Genomic DNA, 24604 nt, shown 5'->3' with positions numbered 1-24604 from the left:
TAATATGCAAATAAAAATGAATTAAAATGTTACATGAATAAAATGTTATAGAAGTTAATAAGTTCTGTAAGAGAAATTTGTACAGAATTCTCTAGAGAACCCACTAATCTGCTCAAAAGAGTAAGAATTTACTTAATCTAATTAATGTTTTAGAAGACCACCCAGATCATATGTAGAAAATTATTTGGAGATGACCTGTATGGAAGTAGAGAGACTATTTTTGAGGCACTTGTGGTAGGGTGGTGGCAAATGGGGTTGGAAACTCTTAGATGGACTTAGATATATTTTGGTTGTAGAATCAACAGGACTTAACAGATCAAAGTTAAGAAATGAGGGAAAGGATGATATCCAGGAGAAGTACTTAGTTTTTGGCCTGAGCAATGGGTCAATGAGGTCACATTTACTGGGATGAGGGATATTTGTGTGGTAAAAGTGTAAGTTAAATTTTGAACATTTAAGAAAGGGCTTGGATGAAGTCTCATAGAGATAGTGTAGAGCGTTAAGAAGGAAAGTGTTGGGACCAAATTTTAGGGGAACATCACCATTTAAAAGTTGAGTAGGTGGGAAACAAACAAAAAAGAATAAGAGAGTGACCAATACAATGTAAGTCATATCCCAAGAGGATGGTATTATAACCAAGAAAGAAGGTTTTCAAAGAAGAGAGAATAGTTACTTTTTTTTCAGATTCTTCCCAGAAGTTATGAAAGACAAAGACAGAAAAGTGGGCCTTGTATTTGGCAATGTATAGGTCTTAGATGAACTTGACAAGGGCCATGCTGATGGACTAATGGGTGAGGGTCGAAGTCTGATGGGACATGAGAAAGAAAAGAAGCATGTATTCATGAATCTTAAGAACTTTGGCGAAACAAATAAATTAAAAGTGAGATAGTAGGTACAAGAGTGTGTGTTAATGGAAATGCTTCAGAGTGGGGAGAGAGAGAAGGAAAGGGAAAGAGAAAGAGGAGATATAGCAAAGAGACTACTAGGGGAAGAACAAAGTCCTTGAGCACAAATGGGGACTGTCTTTCTGTATGAGTAGGACAGTAACTCTATTGTAATAGGTCGGGGGGAGGAAATGGTTGCACATAGAGGTGGATGTGTAGGTTTGGCACAGGAAGATGAGTGGGTTTGAGACTGATGATCTCTTTTCTCAGAAAACAATAGGATTAGATCATCAACTAGGAATGGAGAGGAAAGAGGAGGTGTGGGAGGCTGGAGGATCAGCAAGGTGTAGAATAGTGTTTAGTCTGTTAGATCTCAAATGGGAAGTCTATCAAAGAAGTCTATCAGGAAAAGCAGTAGATGTTACTCTATGATTTGAATTCAAATATTTAAAATGAGAAAGTCGACTCACTTGAATCATCTACTTGTGTTTAGACAGAGATGGAGAGTGAAAGAGTTGGGATATGTAAGTGGGATAGCAAGGCAAGGAAGTCAAAGGTATTCACAAAGAGGTGACTAGAGGTGGACTCTTAAAGCTTGATTAGATAAGGAGAGAAGTGAAACTAACAGATAGTGAGAAAGTGGTGAGAGTCCAAAATACATGAAAGTTTTGATGAAGAGGAGGAATTGCAACAACTGGAATACTTACAAAAGGGTAAGGAGGAAGTGAAACAGATGCTACCATGCTGGTTATGACCATGGGGAGGTGGAATAGGGAAAATGGGTATCTGGGATCTAAGAATCTGGGGTGTCAAGTGACTCACCCACATGGTCATTTAAGTCACTGTGAATACCCTCAGGAATTGGAGAAGTCACAGAAGACTTTGGGCCAGCATATGAGTCTTCAATAAGAGCGGGGACATGAGTGAGAAAGAGGTCAGTTAATGGCACCCGGAGAATAGAATGAGGGGGATATAATCAGATCACATGTGAATGGAAAGGATAAGGTTTTGTGTAAATGGAATATAATGGTCCGAAAAATGGCGTTGGAGAGCAAAGAAGAGAAGTGCCCAATAAAGATGAAAGGGTATCATTTTAAAAGCAAATAAAAAGAAAAGCTACTTTAAAAGAAATAAATTGCTAGTGCAAACAGAAATCAAAAAAATTAGGATAGCAAAGAGGGAAAGTTAAAAACATAAAGATGTTAATGGTATCAACAAAAATTAAAAATGCAAATTATTAACATGTATCATTAAGTTATCTGTGTGCGGTTGCTCACGACGGTGTGCTGACATTACTAACTGCACTCCACAAAGTAGGCTCCTTGGTGAACATGAACAAAAAATGGAAATAGAAGGTGAAAATAAATTTTAAGTGTGAATATTAAAAAATACTTCTTCCCTTATATGGTCTGAAAATAATAACTAGATTTGATAACCTCTAATTTTTCATTATAGTCTATTATCCAGCACCCCTTATAATACAAAAAAAGATAATAAAAGCAATATTAGTGATTTTATTGCTATAAACATAACTCTGTGGAAATCACAAACCAATTTAAAACAGCCAACAGATGACCAAGCATGAATGTTTATTTTGAAACTTGAAGTAAATAAAGCCCATCGTTTGAAGCATTACCAAAGATGACTGTGAGAGTTTAAAAGTGCTTGTAAAAAAGCAAAAGAAAGGTAAGTTAGACTAGTACAGCTTGGTGATAAAGAGTTTAGTAATTCTAACATAACTAAATGGCGAGACTGTAGGCAAAAAAGTAAATTACTGTTTTAAAATTATTTGATGGATAACAGGTTGATTTATTCATATTTTCACCCTAACAGATTGAATAATCTGGAGCTGGAAGATAGATTCTATCACATGGCTACTAGTAATTCATGTGGACTGGTGTATTCTAGGACAATGTTAAGTGGGTCTTAACCATACTAAAAATTTCAAAAAAAGTTGGAATTTATTAAATAGGCATGGGAAAATATGGCAGCACTTTTAAAATTTGTTTTGGGCTTCAAATGTCTTTCCCAAGTAGCCGTGGCCATTTTAGCCAATGATGACAATATTTCCCACTTCAAACTCCTACTGAAGTCCAAGTGTGTCGTCTATGTCACAGCCCGGCTGACACTCAGTGTTGATATAAATCCGGAAGTGATTTGTGTACATAATTAAAAATGTCCAGTGAAAGAGAATATGCAACTTTTGAGGATATATAATTAGAATTTTGTCAGAACATTACATTGAATGAAGGTCATGAGGCTAAAATCTTTATACGTGAAAATAAGACAGATGTTCTGATGAAGGCCTATATGTAACCCTAAATACATACTTTTATTTTGTTAGTTTTTCAGTGCAAATTTAATTTGAACAGGCAACATAGAGATTAAAAACATATAGCATATATATATCTAAAATTCAGTATAAAATTAGCTCAAGATGGTATTTTGGTTGATATTACATAATAAAATAAGTATTAATAATGCGTTAATTTTTGCCCCAAACTTCCTCTTTAGAAGTCAGATGCATTGTAAACACTAAACACTGTTCCAACCTTGTATATATAACATTTAAGTTATTATTTCTTTTGTTGAGAAAAGTGATCAAAGATTCAGTTTGCAATGTGGATTTGAATGATAACTATTAACATATTAAATAACTTTTATTAGGTATATGGAAAAACCTTAGGTCTATGAATTAGAGTAAAGCATTTAAAGGGAAGAATTAAATTTTCTCGAAAAGTTGTTCATTGAAAAATAATATGCCTTCAAATGACTGTTAGAATGGTTGATGTCTTAAAGGTAATTTTAAAAAATAAGAATAAAAACTTAGAATATCAGCGTGTAATCCTAAAGAAAATAACCTAAAACAAAAAACAATTTTAATTAAAATTATCTTCCCAGAAAAATTGATGATAATTCTGCTATTTTTTCTTGTATGTTCCACAATTTTATGTAACTTATAGATCTTAATATCAACAGTTATTAAAGAAGGTCACTCTGGCAATGGATTGAGAACCTAAAAAGCATATCTGGAAAATATCAAGAGTCTCAAGAATACTTTTGATGCAATGTCATATAAAAGTGGTAAGTCAGATATTTGTGGTCAGATATCACTACCTTTAATTAAATAGTATTTAATTAATAATGATGTTATTTCATTGAACTCCTGGACACAATAATACTAAAATATATTTCAATAAATACTCTGACTTTATTTCTGCAAAAAGTACCCATCACTAATGGAAGCCCCAAATGGAAGAAAGAAAGAAAAGACAGACTCCCTGTGAATGACTTTATTGAGACCTCTGCATTTCAGCATGCTACAGAACACCGCAGTTTTATGTAGGTTACAGAGTTAAAATAAGATGTACATGGTGGCTTTGAAAATATTGACGTCTTCTGCTATAACATAGAGCAAAATAGCTCTGGGTAAAATAATTCATTCCCCAGCCCCCTTTGACAAGTGTTGACAAGTGTTGGAAGTTGAATATTCTTTGATCTTGTAGGACTCTGGGAAATTTGAGTAATTGGGAGTAATAATCCTTAGAAGATTTTGTCATACACAGTTTTACTTTAGTGAAACTCATAACAACAATGAGTTTAGAAAAGAAAAAGATATTCTTCTACCATGCAACAGTAAATGTACCTCTGGCTAAGAATGCTTTGCTTCTATTTACAGGCATTTAATCAGGCAATACCATATAGCAAACCCATAGAAATGACATCTTATAAATAGTACATTACTAAATTTTGAAGCTAGAAAAATATATCATAGGACATAATTTGGAATCTGTAAATGGAGCATGTATAAGCCAAGAGTGCATTGACAAACCAAATCAGGAATGTAGAATTTATGCTAATGAGAAAATTCAGTTGGGAAGGGATAGAATCAGGAAATGGGGTTGTCTAGTATAATTTCATAACCCAATTTCATCAACTCTGTTAAAAGTTCCTAGTTAATCCCTTTAAAATAGCAGCAGAGGGTTGTTTTAAAAACATACTAAACTCATTTCAAATTAATAGTACTCTATTATTTACTGAGCAACTCTAAGTTTCCCCATTAAACATTTTACATGTGGTAAAAACTTCTATTTCATTCTGTTTAAAATTTCCCCAAAGCTTAACCGTACAACTCAGCTTAAGAAAATCATTTTAACTTAGGAGATGTGAAATAATGAAGCTGAATATAAACAAGTAACACTAAAAACACAGTCTGCAAGTACAATGCCGTTCCCATTTGCTTCCTTGGAAGGGCATCTACCACTGGTGAGGACGACTATGTCAGCTGTTACTTGCTTCAGTGTGAAAGGTACACTTGGCAGGTTTTCCCTCTACCAAGTCAGAGCCACAGCGAAAGAGGAAAGTGAGTGTGATATCCTGCAACCTCACCAGTAGGAAATGCAATTAATATTGCATCTACATTGAACGTAAACTAGAAGCAGACAAGTCTTGACTCCAGAAAAATTTTAGCTGCAGTCCTATCTCAAGTTTCAGGCTCAGACATTGCCAGTTTACCCCAAAAGGATCTCACACTGTTGCCATTCTTATAAAATCCCCTTCACACTAGAAAACATTTCCTATTTTGAGGATTATTTTATCTAGTACAATTACCAAGGTAGGAGTGCTTGGTGGCTGGTGAACTTCGACATGTAACCAGATACATTTTTCCTTAATGGTTAATCCTGGTCTGAATATGTGTGGTTGGACTTTTAGGTATGCTATTTTTAAGTTTGACAGGGTATTTAGCACAAATTTCAAATTTCTCCCACATACATGAATACATATGGCATGTTTAGTTGTTTTTAAATGTTGCCTGAGCTACGTGGCAAATCAAAAGTGAGCAAGATAGTTATTTATGTCAATTGCGATCAGAAGACCCATGTTTTTATATGATGGTTTTATTTCTTCCACATGCTAGAGATGCACTACAGGCCACACAGAAGTGAAGAAAACCCTGAGTCAAGTTTTAGTTCCCTGTCATGACTCCATTAGTATTAACATAACAAAAAAGTTTACCAATGCCACGGACAGCTCTTGCCCAGCAGCACTGTTTTCACCTATTTTTCTCACTGTGGTTTCGCACCTTGCTCCACAGCTACCGTAGCACCGGGTTGTGCATCAAAAATGACAGTGTTAGCTCTTTAGTGGTGGGAATTGAACCTCAGTCACAACCGTTGAGAAAAAGCGTGCTGGGGTCCTGGCTAATTAGTATATTGCACTGTACTGTACTTGGTGGTTCGACTTTGGGCTGTGCTAGGGGAGGCAGACCCAAGGGTCTGGCTGAAGTGATGGTCAGAGGAGCTCCTCATGTGGCCAATGGTGGCTGTCCTCCCCATGCTGCTGCTCAGGCCCCCGCCTCCTTCCAGACTACTCAGCCCCATGCCACCACCACTAATTCCAGCTTCACTGCCAATGAAGCCACTGCTGACTGTGCCACTGCCTCCAATTATCCTGGCTGGGCCACTAATTCCAGTTACACCAGAGCCAGAGACAACCCTCTCTGTCACAATCACGTTGTGGGCATTGGATAAGTCGGGGTGCATACCCAAAGTGCCCATCATGCCAGAAGTGGGTCGGATTACTCTTTCTGTCACTACCACGTTTGAAGACTCTCTAGGATCAGGGATGGTCAAAGTGGTGGGTAGGCTTGAACCTGGTGCTATTACCCTTTCTGTCACTATAATGTTGGAGCCATCTCTCAAGTCAGGCATCTCTAACATTCCATGCAAATCAGCACCAGAGATCGGGCCGACTACCCTCTCTGTTACCACCACATTTGAGGCGTGTCTGTTATCATGGACGTGGACAGAGGGCTTCAGGGTGCCAGAGGTGGTGTAAGACTCGGTCACCGTGACATTCCCATAGCCCAGAGGATCAGGAATAGGCATAGGATGCTGTACACCAGGTCCTGAGGGGTAGGTGCTCTCAGAAATGACTGTGGTAGTGCCATAGCGTGGGGAGATGGGAGGGGGCCCACTAGCAAGGGGCTCTGTTTCCTGTGGAGGGTAAATGGGTCCAGTGCTCTCAGGTGGCCACAAGGGATCAAGGTCTGGATATGGTTCAACATTTTTTCCCAGGGTGATATCTGCCAACTTCTTAAATTTAGGCCCCAGAGTATCCAAGAAGCTGTCATCCAAGTCTTCTCCAATGAAGCTACAACAACCCACAGAGCCAGCAGGGGAACCTACCCCTTCATTATCATATATGAGCAAACAGTCATTGGATGGGCGTCCTTCTTCTTCATCTGCATAGGCGTATGCTTTCTAAGTTGGCAGAGGAGAGAAAAGGAAGTCATGAACACATATTTAACAGTAATGGAAGTCCTTATCATTAATTTTTTTCATGACATTATCAAAGGAAAAAAGAAAATTCTAACAGCTACTAGAGATGCTCTAAAAATCATATAATAAAATGAAATAATATGCTGAGAAATTATTTCAACTATCATTCCAATAACATTTTGAATTTTAAGATTTATTTAAGTAGACTTTGTATTAGTGTGCAATGGACACAAAAGCACACAAAGAAATAGCATGAAATACTTTGTTCAAGTTAGAGGGAGGTAATTAAAAATGCTGAATTTGAAGTTCACCAAATTGTGTATTTTTGGGGTTTATTTATAAATGTAGCTGGTTTGAATTCATTCAGGATTGTGCTCTCCTTTCCTCATTGAGCGATTATGGTGAATCTGTGAAATTTATTTCAATGTGGCTCTTTCAGCAAAGCAGCAGAAAAATTTAACTCTGGATCTATACAATTTTTGGATTCAAAATTGAAGGTGAGCAATGACGACTTTTAAAACTAGAATCTCTTTCAATTCAAAGTAAAACCCACAGACATGTGTACTTTTAATTCATCTTTGGTGTTCCTGATAATGGACTGCAAACTTTCAGGCTGAGTATCAGAAATGCATTTATTGGAAAACCAACTCGTGGAGCCATTTCATTCACAAATAGTTTGTAAGTCCTTACTATTTGCAATACACTCTATTAGGAACTTGGCCATGAAGTAATGAACAGAACTAGATAAAGTCCTTTTCTGGCAGGGCTTACAGCTGAGCAGGATGAGGCAGACAACACAGAAACATGTTTGTCAGGAGGTGGTGAGTGCTGGGTAGAGGGACAGACAGTGATGGGGTTGCTCTTTCCGGTACAATGGTCAGGGATGACATCTCCAAAAGTGATGTTTGATCAGAGATTTGAATTATGTGATAGCGAGTAAGGCATATAGAATGTTCTGGGTAGAAGGAACTGTAAGTGCAGAAGTTGGGAGGCAAAATTGTACTTTTCATGAAAATATATTAATTTTTGGGACCTGGATAGGTGGCATTCCTATGGATTTCAGGAACAGAGCTCTTATTATTATCCACTGGGATTTGAAAGGCTTTTACTAGTATCTTATTTCAAAGTATCAGCCACCATCTAGGCATTTTAGGCCAGAATGTATAAGGACATATGTGTATCAGAGAGAGTAAATTCCTTAAAGCTTAAGTATCACATGGCGTGTAACCACGGGCTATTCTGTCTATACCTGAGGATGCAAAATTGATTCTTACAGGTTCTTAGAATGTTCTAGAATTGTACTATAGCTCTTGAACTTACTTTTATTGTATGTTTATTGTGTGACTTGAACTGAACTAGGTTATGGCAACATAATATGGAGAATCTGTATTTGAGGCACTGAAAAGTATGGTAACATATAAACCAACACATTTTAGCAATGGTGCATTTTAGAAAATGTATAAACCAAGAAGAGAGGGTACCTGATGTATAATGGATTGACTTAACAATTATTTGATTTATGATGGTGTAAAAGTGATGTGCATTCAGTAGGTAAGGGCTAGGCTAAGGTAGCATGTTTGGTAGGCTAGGTACATTAAATGCATTTTCAACTCATATCTTTTCAACTTATGATGGGCCTAATGGGCCATGACCAAATTGTAAGTTGAAGAGAATGTGTACTACAGAAATACAGATAAGGAAACACCAATCATATTTTGGATGATATGGTTAATAATAAAACTTCACAGGCAGTGGTATTTGAAACAGTATCTTGAAAGATGGGTAGGGGTTTATGAGAGTGATGACCAGATGAAAGCATTCCAGTACAGGCGCGGCATAAGCAAAGACATGGAGGGCAACAGACTGGTGTGACTAAGGCAAGGCACTTGGCAAGTGCAATTAATAGTTAGGGGAAATTGGGGATCAGAGGGCAGGGGTCAATATGTGAATAAGCTTATTTGTTATGTTGAACTTCATGCCATAGAGAAAACACAGCTGGGGGTCATTGGCTGTATTTAGGTGGGGGAGTACCAGGCCTCAGTCCGAGTCTTAGCTGTATTATTTAGCAGCACTATGCATCTCCAGGCATAAAGACTCGAGACTGGAAGCCCAGCTAGGAGATGCCTGCCAAAGCCCCGCAGGGAAAGTGTGGGAGCCTGGGGCACAGCAGTGGGTCTGGGATGGACAGGAAGGTGTGGGGGCTGGAGCTCTTACCTGACAGAAGTAACTTTCCATGAAGTTCATATTCAGACCTCCTTCTCTGCATTCCCTCATAGAATTTCTTCTTAATGTTCCAGAATATTCTTGACATGTCTCAGGTGCTCCTGATGTTTTAACTGCATCCGTTAGTTCAAATCCTGTCGTTCTTTCTTCTCCTCCCATATCTTGCATTTCTTTGCCACAATATTCATTTGTGTAAACCCCTGAAAATGTAAATAAAGTTAAATTACTTTGTGTAGTGTATTATAGATTGAAAATCAGTAACTTACTTTAATGGATGGTTTCTTCACTTAAGTATGCATTTGTGAGAAAGGAAAAAATGAAGGTGACATTTAAATATAGGAATAATAAACATGAGATTGAGTTCAAAATAATATTATCAATTAATTTGTTAATTATTATTGTTCATTATTTGTTGGTCATTATATGTTGATTAGAAGAGAGGGGCTACATAGAGGTAACAAAAACCTATGCTTTAGAGATTATTTTATTTATTTATTTTAACTGTATTTTAATTATATTTTATTAATTATGCTATTACAGTTATTCCAATTTTTCCCTCTTTACCCTGCTCCACCCAGCACCCTCACACCTCAGACAATCCCCACACCTTTATTCATGTCCATGGGTCATGCACATAAGTTCTTTGGCTACTCCATTTCCTTTCCTGTACTGAGCATCCCCATGGCAATTCTGTAAGTACCTCTTTGTACTTCTTAATTCTCTCACCTCTTCACCCATTCTCCCCCTACCCCATTCCATCTGGCAACCTTCTGGTAACTAACTTCTTTTCTCTTGCTTTTAAGAGTCTCTCTTTGTCTTTAATCTTTGACCTTTTATTAATGATGTGTCTCGGAGTGGGCCTCTTTGTATCCATCGTAAATGCAACTCTCTGTGCTTCCTGGGTCTGTATGTCTATTTCCTTCACCAAATTAGGGAAGTTTTCCTTCACTATTTTTTCAGATAGATTTCCAATTTCTTGCTCTTTTTTTTCACCTTCTGGCACCCCTATGAGATGAATGTTGGAACTCTTCAAGTTGTCCCAGAGGCTGTTTATACTACCCTCATTTTTTGGTATTCTTTTTTTCTTGTTCTGCATGTGTTTTTTTGCTTCCTTATGTTCCAAGTCATTGTTTTGATTCTTGGCTTCATCCATTCTACTGTTGTTTTCCTGTAAATTATTCTTCATTTCAATTAGTGTATCCTTCATTTCTGACTGGGTCTTTTTTATGCTTCTGAGGGCCTCACTAAGTTCCCTGAGCATCCTGATAGACAGTGTTCTGTACCCTGCATCTGATAGATTGCTTATCTCCATTTCACTTAGCTCTTTTTCTGGAGTTCTGATCTCTCCTTCCATGTGGGCCATGTTTCTTTGTCTCCTTGTTTTGGCAGCCTCCTTCTTTTTGTTTCTATGTATTAAGTGGAGCTGCTATGACTCCCTCTCTTCATAGCATGGCCTAATGCAGTAGGTGTCCTGTAGGGTACAGTGGCACAACCACCCCTATCATCCAAGCGGGGTACTCAAGGTGTGCCCTTTGTGTGGACTGACTACATCCTCCTCTTGTAGTTGAGCTTTGTAGTTGCCATTGGCAGATCAATGGGAGGTATTTAGCCAGGCTGGTCAGCTGCAAGGACTGGTTGTGACCACTGACCACCTACCTCCGCCCTCCATAGAGGATCAGCTGTGCCGGGTTAGGGTGGTGATGCTCTGATATGGTAGCTGTCCACTGGGTGTGCAGGCCCTGGGGTTTCCTGGGTTGTATAGGCCAATGTCAGTCCCCATCTGTGTTTTGCCTGGGGCTGTCCTCTTGAGCTATAAAGCAATCTGAGATGGCTGCTACTTTTGCTGGGCTTGTAGATTCCCATACCTTGTAGGTTCTTTAGGGGGAACTATTAGAACTCCAGGAGTTTTTACCACTGACTCAATCCCATCAGGTTTTTGCAGCCAGAAGTTATGGGGACTTATCTTCCTGGCACTTGAACCCTGGTTTTGGGGTCCTGGTATGGGGCTGGGACTCCTTGCTCCTGAGATATCCTTTCCAAACTTTCATCTACCACATGGATGTAAGACCAGCCTGTTCTACATCTCCACCCCACCTTCCAGTCTGGATGGATGTAGTTTCTTTAATTCCACAGTTGTCAGACATCCACTGACCTCTATTTATGATGGTTTTGAGAGATGGTTATTCTATAATTTACTTGTAATTTTGATGTTGTTGTATGAGGAGGCAAGCTGTGTTTACAAGTGCTGCTATCTTGACTTGAAATCTGTGTATTAATTTGTAATCTGTAAGGGCTATGGATATGAACAACAGTGTGGTGATTGCAAATGGGAGAGGGGTATAAGAGGACTAAATGGTAATGAAGAAATGCAATAAAAATTATTAAAAAAAAAGAAATTAAAAACTTTTTTTTTTCAGTTACAGTTTACCCTCAATGTTATTAGGTATTAGTTTCAGGTTTACAACATATTGATGAAACTGTCATATACTTTACAGTGTTCCCCTTGATAGTCCCAATACAAGCTGGCACCATACATAGTTATTATATTTTAACTTCAAAGTAACAAAAATAGGGGCAAAATACCCTAAATTATAAAAGTTAAATAGTATGAGAATACCCCAAAGTACTAGAAGCACAGAGCCTCCAGCAAAGGCCCAGAATGACAGCTTTCAGAGAAGCAGCCATGGCCACGGCCAGGGGAAAGGTTTGCATGGGATCTTGACTCTGCTCTTGGATGTGAGGGGTGAGTAGGAGTCTATTACAGTATTCTGGGTACGTGAGATAAAACGATGGCCTGGACTATGGGACAGCCATGGACAGGGAAGTATTGACATGGGATAGGTGTCCCATGCTTTAATATTTTAAAAATCTTGATTTTAGGGTCAGTGTGTTTTCCATACTTCTATTACTTTGTTGCCTCTCACTGTGCTTTCTTCAAGTTTGGGTAATGATTTGAGACTTAATGAGAGAATAAATGTATAAATATATGCTGGTGGATTTGACATCTTGAGAACTGATTGGATCTCAGTGAATAGGGAAATACAAGAGGATGAGTTGCTACTTCTGAGGAGGGGGGCGTTGGTCTCATTAACAAAAATCGATCCATCAGGAGGAGAAATAGATGTAAAGACAGGCACGTCCACTTTTTGAGGTCCAGTTCTACAAGTTACAAATGTGCTGTGCCTCTTGCATTTTAGAGTTCAAAGAAGAAAGGTCATGATTACAAGCTTGTTGAAAACAGAGAAAAATAAGAGAATCAATAATATTTACTTACCTTGAAACAAGGAAAGATGGTACAACTCTTTTCAAAAGTATAAGAAGATTTTAAAAGTTAATGATTCTTTTTAGGACAGGGGTAGTTATTCACTTACTGTGAAAATCTGATTGTCCCTGGTGTCTGCCTGTCAATTAGTCTAGACCCCTGTAAAGTAAGCTACACTGATAGTTTTACCCACGTGCATGGAGAGACTCGACCGCATGCCCACAACCTCAGATGAGAGCTTTGAAAGATTTTAATAGTGTTTCATCCACTTACTTTCATTTTCATAACACGGAGAACGCTCTTCAGGTCAAGATTTATGGAGACACTGAGAACAGTTGTGGTATTTAATTCTGTCATGAGAGCAGCGGAAGTGAGAGTGATTTTGAACCATCCATGAATTGTGGAGGTAGATTCCAGTCTCAGGAAATGAGCACAGATCTATTTTAATGGTGTTGCACTTTAGTTCTAATCAATATTTTTGGGAGTAGATTTAATCTCAATAAATAAGCACAGATTTATGTTAATTGGGCTATACTTTAATTCTAATTAATATTTTGGGGGTAAGTAAGATTTGCTCTTTTGAATGAAAGGAAACAATATTGACTTGTGGTTACAATTTAGTTATTCTTTCCTATTTATAGACATCTTAATCAGGTCATTAAGTACTCTCTAATGGTTGAGAATGATTTAAAAAATTCAACATGTAAGAATAATACTTACTGTAGATTTTCCATTATCATTTAATTTGCAAATCATTCATTTAAAAAGGAATAATAAATAAAATAATTGAAAAATAGTGAAGTATGCTAAGAGAAAACATAATTACTTGTGAGTCATTTGAGTTACTGAAATTAAAAAAATAAATTATTACCTGAAGTGTCCATACATTCGATCACATTTGCATTATCCAGTGGCATTTGTGGTATAGGAATGGTGGTCAAATCCTAAAAGGCAAGAAACAGTATGTTGCCATTTGTATTGACTTTTATCTCCAGTTATACCTTGGGTTAGTTGTCAAATTAACTCAGATTTCCTGAACAAATACTACTTAGAAACCTTCTTACATCCATGTAAAACAAGAACCTCATTCAGAAAGCCTACCCTGATTACTTCCACCTAATTTTGATGCATCTCTGACTCCTCTCCGTCTTCCCCACTGACTAGCCCAGAGCAGAGAATGGCATGCACTGGAGGTGATCACCCACATCGGGTTTCATGCACACAAGGCTGAGTTTAGGTGACCACCATAGGCCCTTTCTTACAGATCGGCACTCACCATCAGCTGAGGCTGGGGTCCTTCTACTGCCCATGAATGAATTGCTCCATCCGAACATTCAGGAACAGGCTCAAAGCCAGCTCCCCCTCTGGGGGCAGCTCCGCAATCACAGCAGATCAGCAAAAATGGGACCACTGGTGGTGAGAGGATGGGAATATTGAAATTAGCAGTGGGGCCATAGTAAAACAAAATGACTTGCTTTTTGTGATTAAATTTGAACCCCTAATATAACCTCATTTGGTCCTAAAATTATTATGAAGGTGTCAGAAAATAAACTGAGTAATGGTGAAGTATCAAAATCAATGTGAGCTTCAGTATACTAGATTACAATCAATTTTCATTTGTTATATGGGATTCAGATTGCAAATAGTGTGAAACTATTGAGACAGATGCGTCTTCCCCCTGTCATTACTCAGGAAAATAGTAAAGGGGAGGAAAAGAGAGCTGGGAAGGCCGTGCAGAGGGTTGATTTTTTGTGTTTCCTCTTCCCTGTCTTTAATTTGTCCCTTCATACATGCCTGATCTTTTATTTCAACAGTAACACCTTCTTCATGCTTTCAGCCATTATCCTCTATGAGGCTAATATTTGCCCCTAGACAGATACCTTTTCTTGAACTTACTCATGCAGAGATGAAGAACATTACACTGCTTAACAATGTCTTTTTCTGTTAAGCAAGGATTTTTCTTACCTACAGAAGTTTCTATTCCAGGGAATTTTACATGATATGATCTTAAATAGTGATTTGGAATGAATAGGTATATGAAGGAAAGGATGTGTAGATTTTTTAAAAAGTGAGGAAGGAGGGAAAGAAGAAAGCAAGGTAGGCAGGGAGGAACGCGGTAAGGAGAGTAATAAAACAGGGGGAAATGCTGGACAAGCCTGGTTCCTGAGAAGAAGAGAAAGCATCTGCACCCTTCTTGGTACCTGCCTGTCACTACCCCCCCCACCTGGAGGACAATGTGTTGTACCCAAATGTATTCACAGGGATCAGCCTTCAGTCAGATTGTAATGCCCAGAAAAGAGGGCAGCGCTGATTAAAGTTGATGGTAGAAAGGTGACTACAGTCAGCTCTGGGGTGCCCACTGACAGCTGAGCTCCTGGCTGCTGGGCCCCCTCCAGGCTCCCTGCTCACAGGACCCCTCCTGTAGGAGCAGAGGCTGCCCTGACACTCCCAGCAGGGCCTGCAGATTCATCTGCTGGGATACAGACATTTGTGCTTTAAATGAAAAAGCATCTCACAAATCATCTTTCATTGCAGACAGTAAGATGAAAGAACCACTCACAGCATCACGTGATAACCCTTCTGAAACAGAAGAGGCCTCAGCAGCTCTTTCTAGGCGGGAACCTGGGCTGGGCCTGGTGAAGGGAGTGAAGAACCCACCGAGTTCTCTGCCTCTCTGAGTTTTCTGTCTCTGAATTCTGACTCCTTTAGGGGGTTCTAATGCAGGTTTAATGACTTCAAACTGTTGACTCCCTTAAGCCAAAGGGAAAGCTGTTATTCTTTCCACCTGCTCTCCGCCCCAAATATTCTTATATACCAAACAGTTTTTAATGTTTTCTTGACCTGAGATTTGTATGGTGTGTCTCTGGATAAAAACACGGGTCACTTTGCCAGCATTGTTTTCACTTGTAACTCTTTTGTATATTTTTGCTGTTTTAAAAGTCAAGGTTACTGCTGAATTCTAAACACATAATATGTTTAAAATGTGCGTGTAAAATGATTTGTCTACGGTGTTTGGGAAAATATACTTGTTGTATGTAAATTATTGTTAATGTATTTAACTCAGTGGAGTTAAGTCAAGCCTCAAGGCATGACTATTAGTGGTTATTTTTTCAGTGTAATATAATACAGAGATTTTATTGAGAGAGAGAGAGAAAGAGAATGAGGAAAAAAGGAGACAAAAAATTCCTGGTGTTTTGCTTTCTTGAAAATATGCCAGGCTTAGAGATAGCTTGAATCTAGAGGTATTTGACTCTAAAGCACATACATATATTATTTACAAATCTTTTATTATCTACATTACCCAAATGTAGTCACCAATATAAAACATAAACTCAAAATTAACATTATATATTTTTGCTGTAGAGAGAATCAGCACCTGGTAAAAATTTAATCTGAAAATTATTTAATTTCAAACTTTTAAAGTTTTGATTGATAATTTGTTCACAAATAGGAACAAATTAGAGAATTATGTCTTCTCATATATATATATGTGTATATATATATATATTCTATCATTTTGTTTACTTATTTTTAGATGGAGGGGAGGGGAAGTAGAAAGAGAAGGAGAGAATCGTGTGAGAGAAACATGGACTGGTTGCCTCTCGCACACCCCCGAACTGGGAACCTGGCCAGCAACCCAGGCATGTGCCCTGACTGAAATTGAACCTGCAACCTTACAATTCACAGACTGGCACTCAATCCACTGAGCCACACCAGCCAGGGCTTTTCACGTATATTTTATGTTACATTCTGCAAATTCGCTAGCATTTTCTTGCCTTGGTTTATTTTGATAAGAATATTTTTTTAAACTTTTTTCTCCTTTAATAGAAGTTTCCAAAGTCATTTCGGTTTCTCATGAGGGAATAAGAAGGAAATCTTATTACCTCACATATAAATGTCTTGTTTCTTAACATTTATTTTCTCTTGTGGAAAAATAGTCTCAACTTTAACTTGTGCTATCAGCATGCCCATAGTATTTTTTGTTTAGATAAATTCAATTTTGATCAAAAATTTAAAAAGAGGAATGTTATTTAAAATAGGAGAAAATCTAGTTTACTAATAAATTTAGTGTGAACTATTGTACAGCTGTTTATGTATTAAAAGAAATGAAAATAGAAAAGATATGTCACTTGTGGACTTGTTAGATTTCATATTTTGTGTGTATGTTTTAATTAAATAATGCCTGAGGTGTCCTCTGACACCAAGGTTTTACGATTCTATACTAGAAAAACGGCAAAGTGTACATTACTTTAATAGTAATGTGCAGATATCAGCCTACTCTCTTCAGAGCTCCCTTTCTCATTCCTCAGAGACTGCAGGGCCAGCTCATCTCCACTGTAATATCTACCATCCTCCAAGGCAATCTTGAAGACCAGTTAGAGAGTCCATTGGATATTACACCTTCACGGCTGGATATTTGCCTAGGTCTCTCTAGTGCCCGTAAATATTTCTATATGTGGTATTTCTATTTCATCATCAAAGTCATGTTGTGTGGTAACAGATGACAAACGAGAGGTTCAGCAAGTTAGGTAATCTTGGAGAGACTCAGACAATTACATTTAGGAGCTGAAGTTTAACCCTGCGTCTCTCTGCCTCTCTTCCAGTAAGTCTTAGCATAGCATGAAATCCCTTCAGGGTCTGGGGCCGGCCTATCTTTCTAGTCTCAGCTGTCCCCACGCAGTCCGGCTCATCCTCTGCTTCTTCCTATTGGAGTCCTTTACGTCAGTGACCAGCACTTCATTCTCTGTGGGGTTTGTACGTAGATTATTTTCTCTCCTTGTTATGTGTTCCCCTTTTCTTCTTCATTAGGCTAATTCTGTTAATCCCCGAATGAGAATTTATTTCCTCTATGGAAGCTTTCCTGACTTTTAATCAGTTGTTTCTCATTGTCTTCCTCGCTCAAATAGCAATTTGGCTGCCTATTGTGGGTCTTCCCATTAATACGGAGATTGAATACTAGTAAGTTTTTACTTTCCACTGCCAAGCAGTTCGATATTTTAATCTTATCAGTCCAGCACCAAATGTAGAAATATCTTGATAATTAACAAAATAAGTTGTAAAATGCATTTTATCAAAAAATCAAAAACTTCTCATTATTCTTTTCCGTGGGGGGGGAGATACATAAAAACTGGACTGTTAAAGTACTTACATCCTAGGACCAAGAATCCCATGATGAGTAGTCCAATGCCAGCAGGACCAAAATGGACATTATCTGGGAAAAGGGGCACGACCCCGACAGGTTCTCTTGGATAACCTGTTCCACCGTTATTCCACTGGTCAGTCTGTATAAAAATGGTAGTTTCGTCTTCAGGGGCGGGGGTAGCTCTTGGAGTAGGTTCAGGAACTTCCCAGTCATCACCTTCTAGATTCATTAAAATTGTACCGGTACAAGTTCTTTGAAGAGAATCTGAAACAAGGTTCGAAAATGGAAGAAATATTTTATACATTTAGTGTAATAATCATTGGACAATGCAAAACTATTTTCTTTTTGCATCAATACTTATTTCAATGTCTTTAGTCCCATCCATCAGTAACTTCCCAAATTGTCCCGTGTTCATGACTCTGTTTTAAACCAAACCGTTGTGACTACTAGTGCTCCTGAAAACCTGTCTCATGTATTGAGAAGCATAAACAGCAAATGCCACAGAAAGTACGTATTGGCCAGTGGTGGGTGATAAGCCACAGTGGAGGCATTTCTAGACTATATTTTTGCACACTTTTTAATATTAGAGCTAGTTATTTTTTGTTGTTTTACTGTCTTTCTTCTTCAATTATGTTTGTGCTTCTCTGTTTATGGGCTGACAAAATGAACAGATTTTGAGCAGGTTGGTAAATCCATTCTACAAAAGTTTCTTAGTGATAAAGCAGCATATTCCAAACTCACAACCAATAACTTATAGGAGAGGGAACTGACAGTATTGGAAGTGGGGGCAAACTTTCATTTCAATTAGAAAGTGAAACACCTTTGTTTTACAAACAGATATTCCTAATTTGCTTCTTGTCCTTCAAAGTTCCAGTAAGACATAATAATTGTACCACTACAAGTTCTTTGAAGAGCATCTGAAACAAGGTTTAAAAGTGGAAGAAATATTTTATACATTTAGTTCCTTGACTAAACATAGGGGTGGGGACATTTGTTATTTGTTTCAACTTAATTGCTCCACACTTGCTGTTTAGTTCATCAAGCCAACCAGCCAACTAATCAACCAGGCAACCAGTATTTCAAAAACAGTGGACTGATTTTGAGTGCTTGTGGTACAAAGGGCAGTACATCAAAATGCATCTACATTTGGATCAGCAGGCACATGGGCTGAAGCAGAGCTGTGGTAATGACTACAAAAGGGTGCAAGGGAACTCTTCGTGGTGATGAATATGCTCTAGATCTTGTTTGTGGCAATGTACAGTATATATGCATGCATACATCTGCCAACACCCATTAAGCTCTACACTTAAAAAGAGTGTATTCATTAAATGTGAATTATACCTCAATAAAGTTGAAGAAGAAATACATTTGAATCAATATTTGTGTCCTTTTCTTGTAACAAAATTGGATCATTAAATGTTATCACAATAATCATATACTCATTCTATAGTATTTAACCAAAAAACATACATGTGAGAGGTGATAAAAAAGATAATTTTAAATGAGAAAAGTGCTGTGACCGAAATTAAAAACACATTTCTGTAATCATTTACCATTGATTTACAAAGTCAGTCATATTTTACACTTATTTAAACGAAAGGAAGCTCCTTGTATTTGTATTTTTTATGTAGTTGCTCTAACTATATTCTTTCCTAAGTTACCTTAAAAGAGATTTATTCATCACATCTGCACTATTTGTTTTCTGTGGGACTTGAAGCTGAGAATTGTGATTAGCAATTGCTCACTCCAGAAGAACCACATTACTGAAAGTTCCTGGGGTGACTGTTTTCTCCCTGACAGATAAGATTTCCAAAGGCAGCATCTACCATGTAGGAAAGTTTCCTCATCAGCAGGTGCTAGCAGGCCAGACTTCAGTGGTCACAGTGATTCTTGCCGCAGTGTCGGGATGATCTGGGTGGACCATCAGCCTTTTCTCCAGCCCACTTGCAATTATTTACATGTGCTTGTCATGGAAGCATTTTTATAAATTCCATAATAACCTTTTTTTTGCTAACCCCCCTACATTATTGAGACATTGCAATCGACATGTAAGTTTAAAGTGTACAATGTGCTGATTTGATACACTTATGTATTACAATATGATTGTTACCACGACAGTGTTAGCTAACATTTCCATCATATCATGAGGTTATCGTTTCTTTTTCTGTGGTGAGAAAGTTTAAGATCTACTCTTTCAAGTATATGGTACAGTTTTGTTATTTATCATCACAATGCTGTGCATTAGATCTGCAGAACATATTTATTTAGTAACTGGAAGTTCATAGTTTTTGACCGTCTCCACTTTTCCCACATTTGTACTTTTGAACCACATGGATTGCTTTGAATATTTTGAACCCTTAAATCTTTTAAATATTATGCAACCCATGTTTATGAAGCTAAGCTTGCTGCAAAAGTCATTGTAGCATATTTTTATGAAAGAAAATGTGATATATTATTCAAATTATATACACACTGCACTACTCCTGTCTATGAACTCAGGTCATGTAAAGCTAAGTATCGCTCATCCAAGTGCAAGGGAAAAGAAGAAGTAATATTTTTGTGCCTACATGACAGTTTATAGGTGCATAGCATATACTCTCAACAACTGTTTGAAATATTACAATCACCCTCATTATTGGTTGTTATTAATAACACTATTGGAGTATTTCTTCACATTATAAGTAGTTGGATATAGTTGGATACTGTGTATAAATTGAAAAGCATGAAATTATACAAAGAAGCAAACAGAAACAAAGACACAACCAGACCCATAGTAGCACTACCCAAGAAAAACCTGTGCTGATATTCTGTTGTATTATTTTTTGGCCTTAATTATAATGCCTACAATTCACAAACTATTTAAGCTTTATTTATAGGTCATGTAGCTCATTCCATTTTATACTTTTTACTTTGCATTCTAAGAATTCCTCCATGTTTAAAAAAAGTATTTGAGCCCTGGCTGGTGTGGCTCAGTGGTTTGAGTGCTGGTCTGCAAACCAAAGGGTCACTGGTTCGAATCCAGGTCAGGGCACATGCCTAGGTTGCAGACCAGGTCCCCAGTGGGGGAATGACAGAGGTGACCACACATTGATGTTTCTCTCCCTCTCTTTCTCCCTCTCTTCCACTCTTTCTAAAAATAAATAAACAAAATCTTAAAAAAAATAAAAAAGCATTTCATTAACATAATTTCTGATGTCTATATAATTTCAAATAAAATGGATGATGGCTTATCTACCCAGTTACCTACTATTGACATTGCTCTCAAGATTTAGTTATTGAAGATAATGCTATAAGTAATATTTATGTGTATTTAGTCTTTTAAATTTAGAGATTTTCCTAAGGTTATTGAAATTTGGTTAAATAAAGGAATGATTTTGACATGGTCATTTTATCTCTATCATATTAATATACATGTGAGTTCAGTGGTCAGCCTTTGTCCATTGGTGTAACCCTAGAACCTGGCACAATGGCTGACGTTTGGCTGGGATTCAATATATAGTTTCAGAGTTAATGAATAAAGATATTCCTGGAAGTACATCCCAGAGACAAGCATAAATCCAGCTCGTGATAGCAAAGCCCTTGCCTTTCATCTCAGCTCTGCTGACTCCACTGTTGTCTGTTGTTATTTTTATCCTCACCATCACATGTAACGTTATCCCCAGAAGGTTGCAATTTTTGAAGAGAAAAGGCATTCTTTCTCCTTGCCAGGAGCCTAACAATTTTGTAACTAAGTTCCAATTTTCCTTTCATGTCTCCAATTAAGCTTGCTGCTGGATGTAAGAAAGGGAGTAAAATAGGAATCACTTAAGCCTATTTCAGCACTGAATCAAAATAAAGTTTATTGATAGACGGAGGCATGTTTCTATTTGTAATATGTTGTTTTAAAGTTACATTATTCTGACTGATTGTGGAAAAATCATTACAATTTGGTCCAAATTCTGAATTTTTGAATGCCTTTAAGGATGCTACTTAATTTTTGTTAATCCATACAGGAAGTGGAAACTGTCAACCCTGTTGTAGGATGACTGAAGGAGGAAAAAAGAGAGGGAAAAGGAAGGGAGGAGGATGACTGAAGTAGCAGTACTGCTTACTAGAATTAGCTCAGCAACTTCCCTCCTTCAGTGACCAGCCTAATGTAATTGTATTGGTTTGGAAGAGTGACATAAGGATGCTACTTCCAAAATTTTTACACAAAGTTTTACATCAACTGTCTAAGATTATATAAGGTTAAGTTAGCTTGGATTCTGGTCCACTTGAAAATGATTTTACAATACATTCAATATAAAAACTTCAATTATTTACATTAATAAAAACTAATATTTGTGAAAGTCTAAGTGCTTTATATATAGTAACTGCTTAAATCCATATTGAAGACTGAGGGATAAAGGCTTAAATAAGTTATCTAAAATCCCATATCTAGTAAGTGAGAGTACAAGATACCAAACCAGTCTCACTCCAGAGCTCATGGTCTTATCCACTAAATTACACTGCCTTTCAGATCAATAAAAATTTGATTTTATAATACCCAGTATAATAATTTTGTCAGAAAAAACATTACTTCCAAATACAGTGATCAAAATTTTAATTTCTGAGTATACACATATATATATATACATATATATATATATATAAACTTCTTAGAAAGAAAAAAATAAATTGATCTCTTACCATCTATAGACAGAATTGTTCCTTCGTATTTTCCATTAAGCATATTATATTGATCCCGGGTAATTTTATTTCTCAAAGTAATTATGCCCGTCCTTGAGTCAACAGCGAGCAGATTGGCTGGATTATTTCCCATTACATATCTGTATTTGAAAAATAACCGTACACATTAATGTCAGCTCTCTAACAGGAGAGAGAGAGAGGGAGGGAGAGAGAGAGATTTTGTTTATAAAACACGTGTTTCTGGTCAGTAGGTCAGTAGTTATGACCCCTGTATCTACTTTTCAGTTATTACAGACAATGTTTTTTCAGGGTGATTCCAGGTGTTTGAGGACATTCAAATACACAAAGATGTAAATTTAAGGAAAAAGAGTTTCTGAGCAGCCATTTCTGATGGAATGTCTCTTATGACCACTTGGATGTTGGAATTTTCCTTTGATACTTGCAGTCTCATTTCATTTGGTTTTGGTACCATCAGCACTATCCTGGAAGACCCAGATCCTAGGACTTCCTGAGCTCATTAATACTTCTAAAGTATTCTCTTACCAAAGAAGTTACTTCATCATTAGCTTGGCCTCCCTATTTCCACTCCCCTTCTCCATATACACAATGACTTCACAGGACTTCATTTGAATTCCAAACTACGTATGTCCTTTCCTTATGCTTCTGCCCTATTTCTATTCTCTTTTCTCTCCTCCTCATCTTTCACTTCCATGTGGTTTTTCCCCTCATTTACATTTGTTAAAGAAATACTGGTTAGTAACTCTGTCTCAGGCATTGCACCAAACCCAGGGAAGAGAACTTTAAGAGGACCCAGGGGTGCGGTTGGGGGTGGTCTGCCCTCAGTGACTCACGTCTGCAGGGTACGAGGACTTTACCAGCAGTGGGGGTACAGTGTGACAAGAGTCTGCCAGAAGTACTCACGTGGTGTGAGCAGAGTGCAGGAAAGACCTTGTAGAACTCATTTGTGAGGCCTTTCCCCCACTGTAATTCTTGATCACTAGCACACGTGTAAAACATGTGTGCACGTAGTCACACTGATTTTCTATGATCAAGTCGAAATATTTTGATATGCAAAGTTAAAAAAAATTACATAACATGATTTTTCCTTAATCTACCTCATTTTTCATGCCAAAGTTATTAAAGGCTAATACCAACTAAGTGCCGATTAAAGCAAAGGGAGTAATTAAATGTAATGGATTTCAATCTGGACAAATAGGCAATGGGAAAATCAGTCCATACAATGTCCAGGGTAAATAACCTTGGCATGTGGTAATCAGCTAATTGGTCAGTAAAATATATAAACACAGGAGTGTCAAACTCTAAAGATGTAATATTTTCACAATTTACAGCTTCACACTTTACATCTTGCATTTTGCACAGATTTTTATATGTTCTTAAGTTAAGCACTAAATTGAGTAATAATTGAGTGGTTAGTACTTTTTATTATTAGATGATGGTTTCAAAATAATAAAAATATTTTAATTCATACTTAACATTTGTTAAGAAATATATGTACTTCATTCAACATGTGATGGAAATTAGTTGAAAAGGTCAGTCTTACCTAGCAGTTGTTGAAGGGAGACCAGTGTCCAGATCAGTAGCTACAAAATCTCCCACTTGGTAATTTTGTCCCATATTACTAGTCACTACATACGTCTTTGAACCTGGACGGAACACTGGGCCTTCAATTACATTTGACACAGCCACAGAGATTGCAGTTGCTGTGAGCTTGTATTGGGACATAATGGAATGATGAAACTCAGCTTTATTTCTAACACCGATACTAAGTTGCAGGTTCTTCACAGCTTCATAATCTAGGGGCTAGAAAATACAGAGTGAAATAGTTTTACTATAAGAAGAAAAAAATTCTAGAAGTGAAAGAAATCCTTTGATAATAGGCAAAGAAATCCTTATGCTTCTTCCTTTAATTAAATATAGATACATATAAATATACAATATATTCTTTCTTTATCTTTAATTCAGTACAAACACATAAAATATACATAGTAAGAAAGAAATCCAATTGTCTTAGACCCTTGTTGCAAAAATTGACAATGTCTGCCGTGAGTCCTAATTGTTCACCAAATTAAAAACAGTATAGTCGGTCAATCCTTGCATTTTGTGTGGCAAAGACAGTTTATGT

General features: G+C 37.3%; 1 protein-coding gene across 1 annotated transcript in view; it reads right to left on the bottom strand.

Moving 5' to 3' along the window:
- Nucleotides 1-4169: 4169 nt before the first annotated feature.
- The window catches only part of LOC112322897 (desmoglein-1-like), a 38455-nt gene continuing 18020 nt past the window's right edge, over nt 4170-24604 (bottom strand). The window contains exons 9-15 of the mRNA XM_024580548.4: nt 24023-24282; nt 22462-22601; nt 17800-18057; nt 13927-14060; nt 13522-13594; nt 9380-9588; nt 4170-7147 (exon numbers count right to left, since the gene is read on the bottom strand). Of these exons, the coding sequence (XP_024436316.2) occupies nt 6086-7147; nt 9380-9588; nt 13522-13594; nt 13927-14060; nt 17800-18057; nt 22462-22601; nt 24023-24282 (2136 nt within the window). The 3' untranslated portion in view covers nt 4170-6085. The remainder of the gene's footprint in view (nt 7148-9379; nt 9589-13521; nt 13595-13926; nt 14061-17799; nt 18058-22461; nt 22602-24022; nt 24283-24604) is intronic.

The sequence above is a fragment of the Desmodus rotundus genome, chromosome 10, assembly GCF_022682495.2.
Source record: "Desmodus rotundus isolate HL8 chromosome 10, HLdesRot8A.1, whole genome shotgun sequence".
Classification (NCBI taxonomy): Eukaryota; Metazoa; Chordata; class Mammalia; order Chiroptera; family Phyllostomidae; genus Desmodus; species Desmodus rotundus.
The sequence above is the reverse complement of the archived record's forward strand: the minus strand, read 5'-3'. Positions and strand labels throughout refer to the sequence as shown.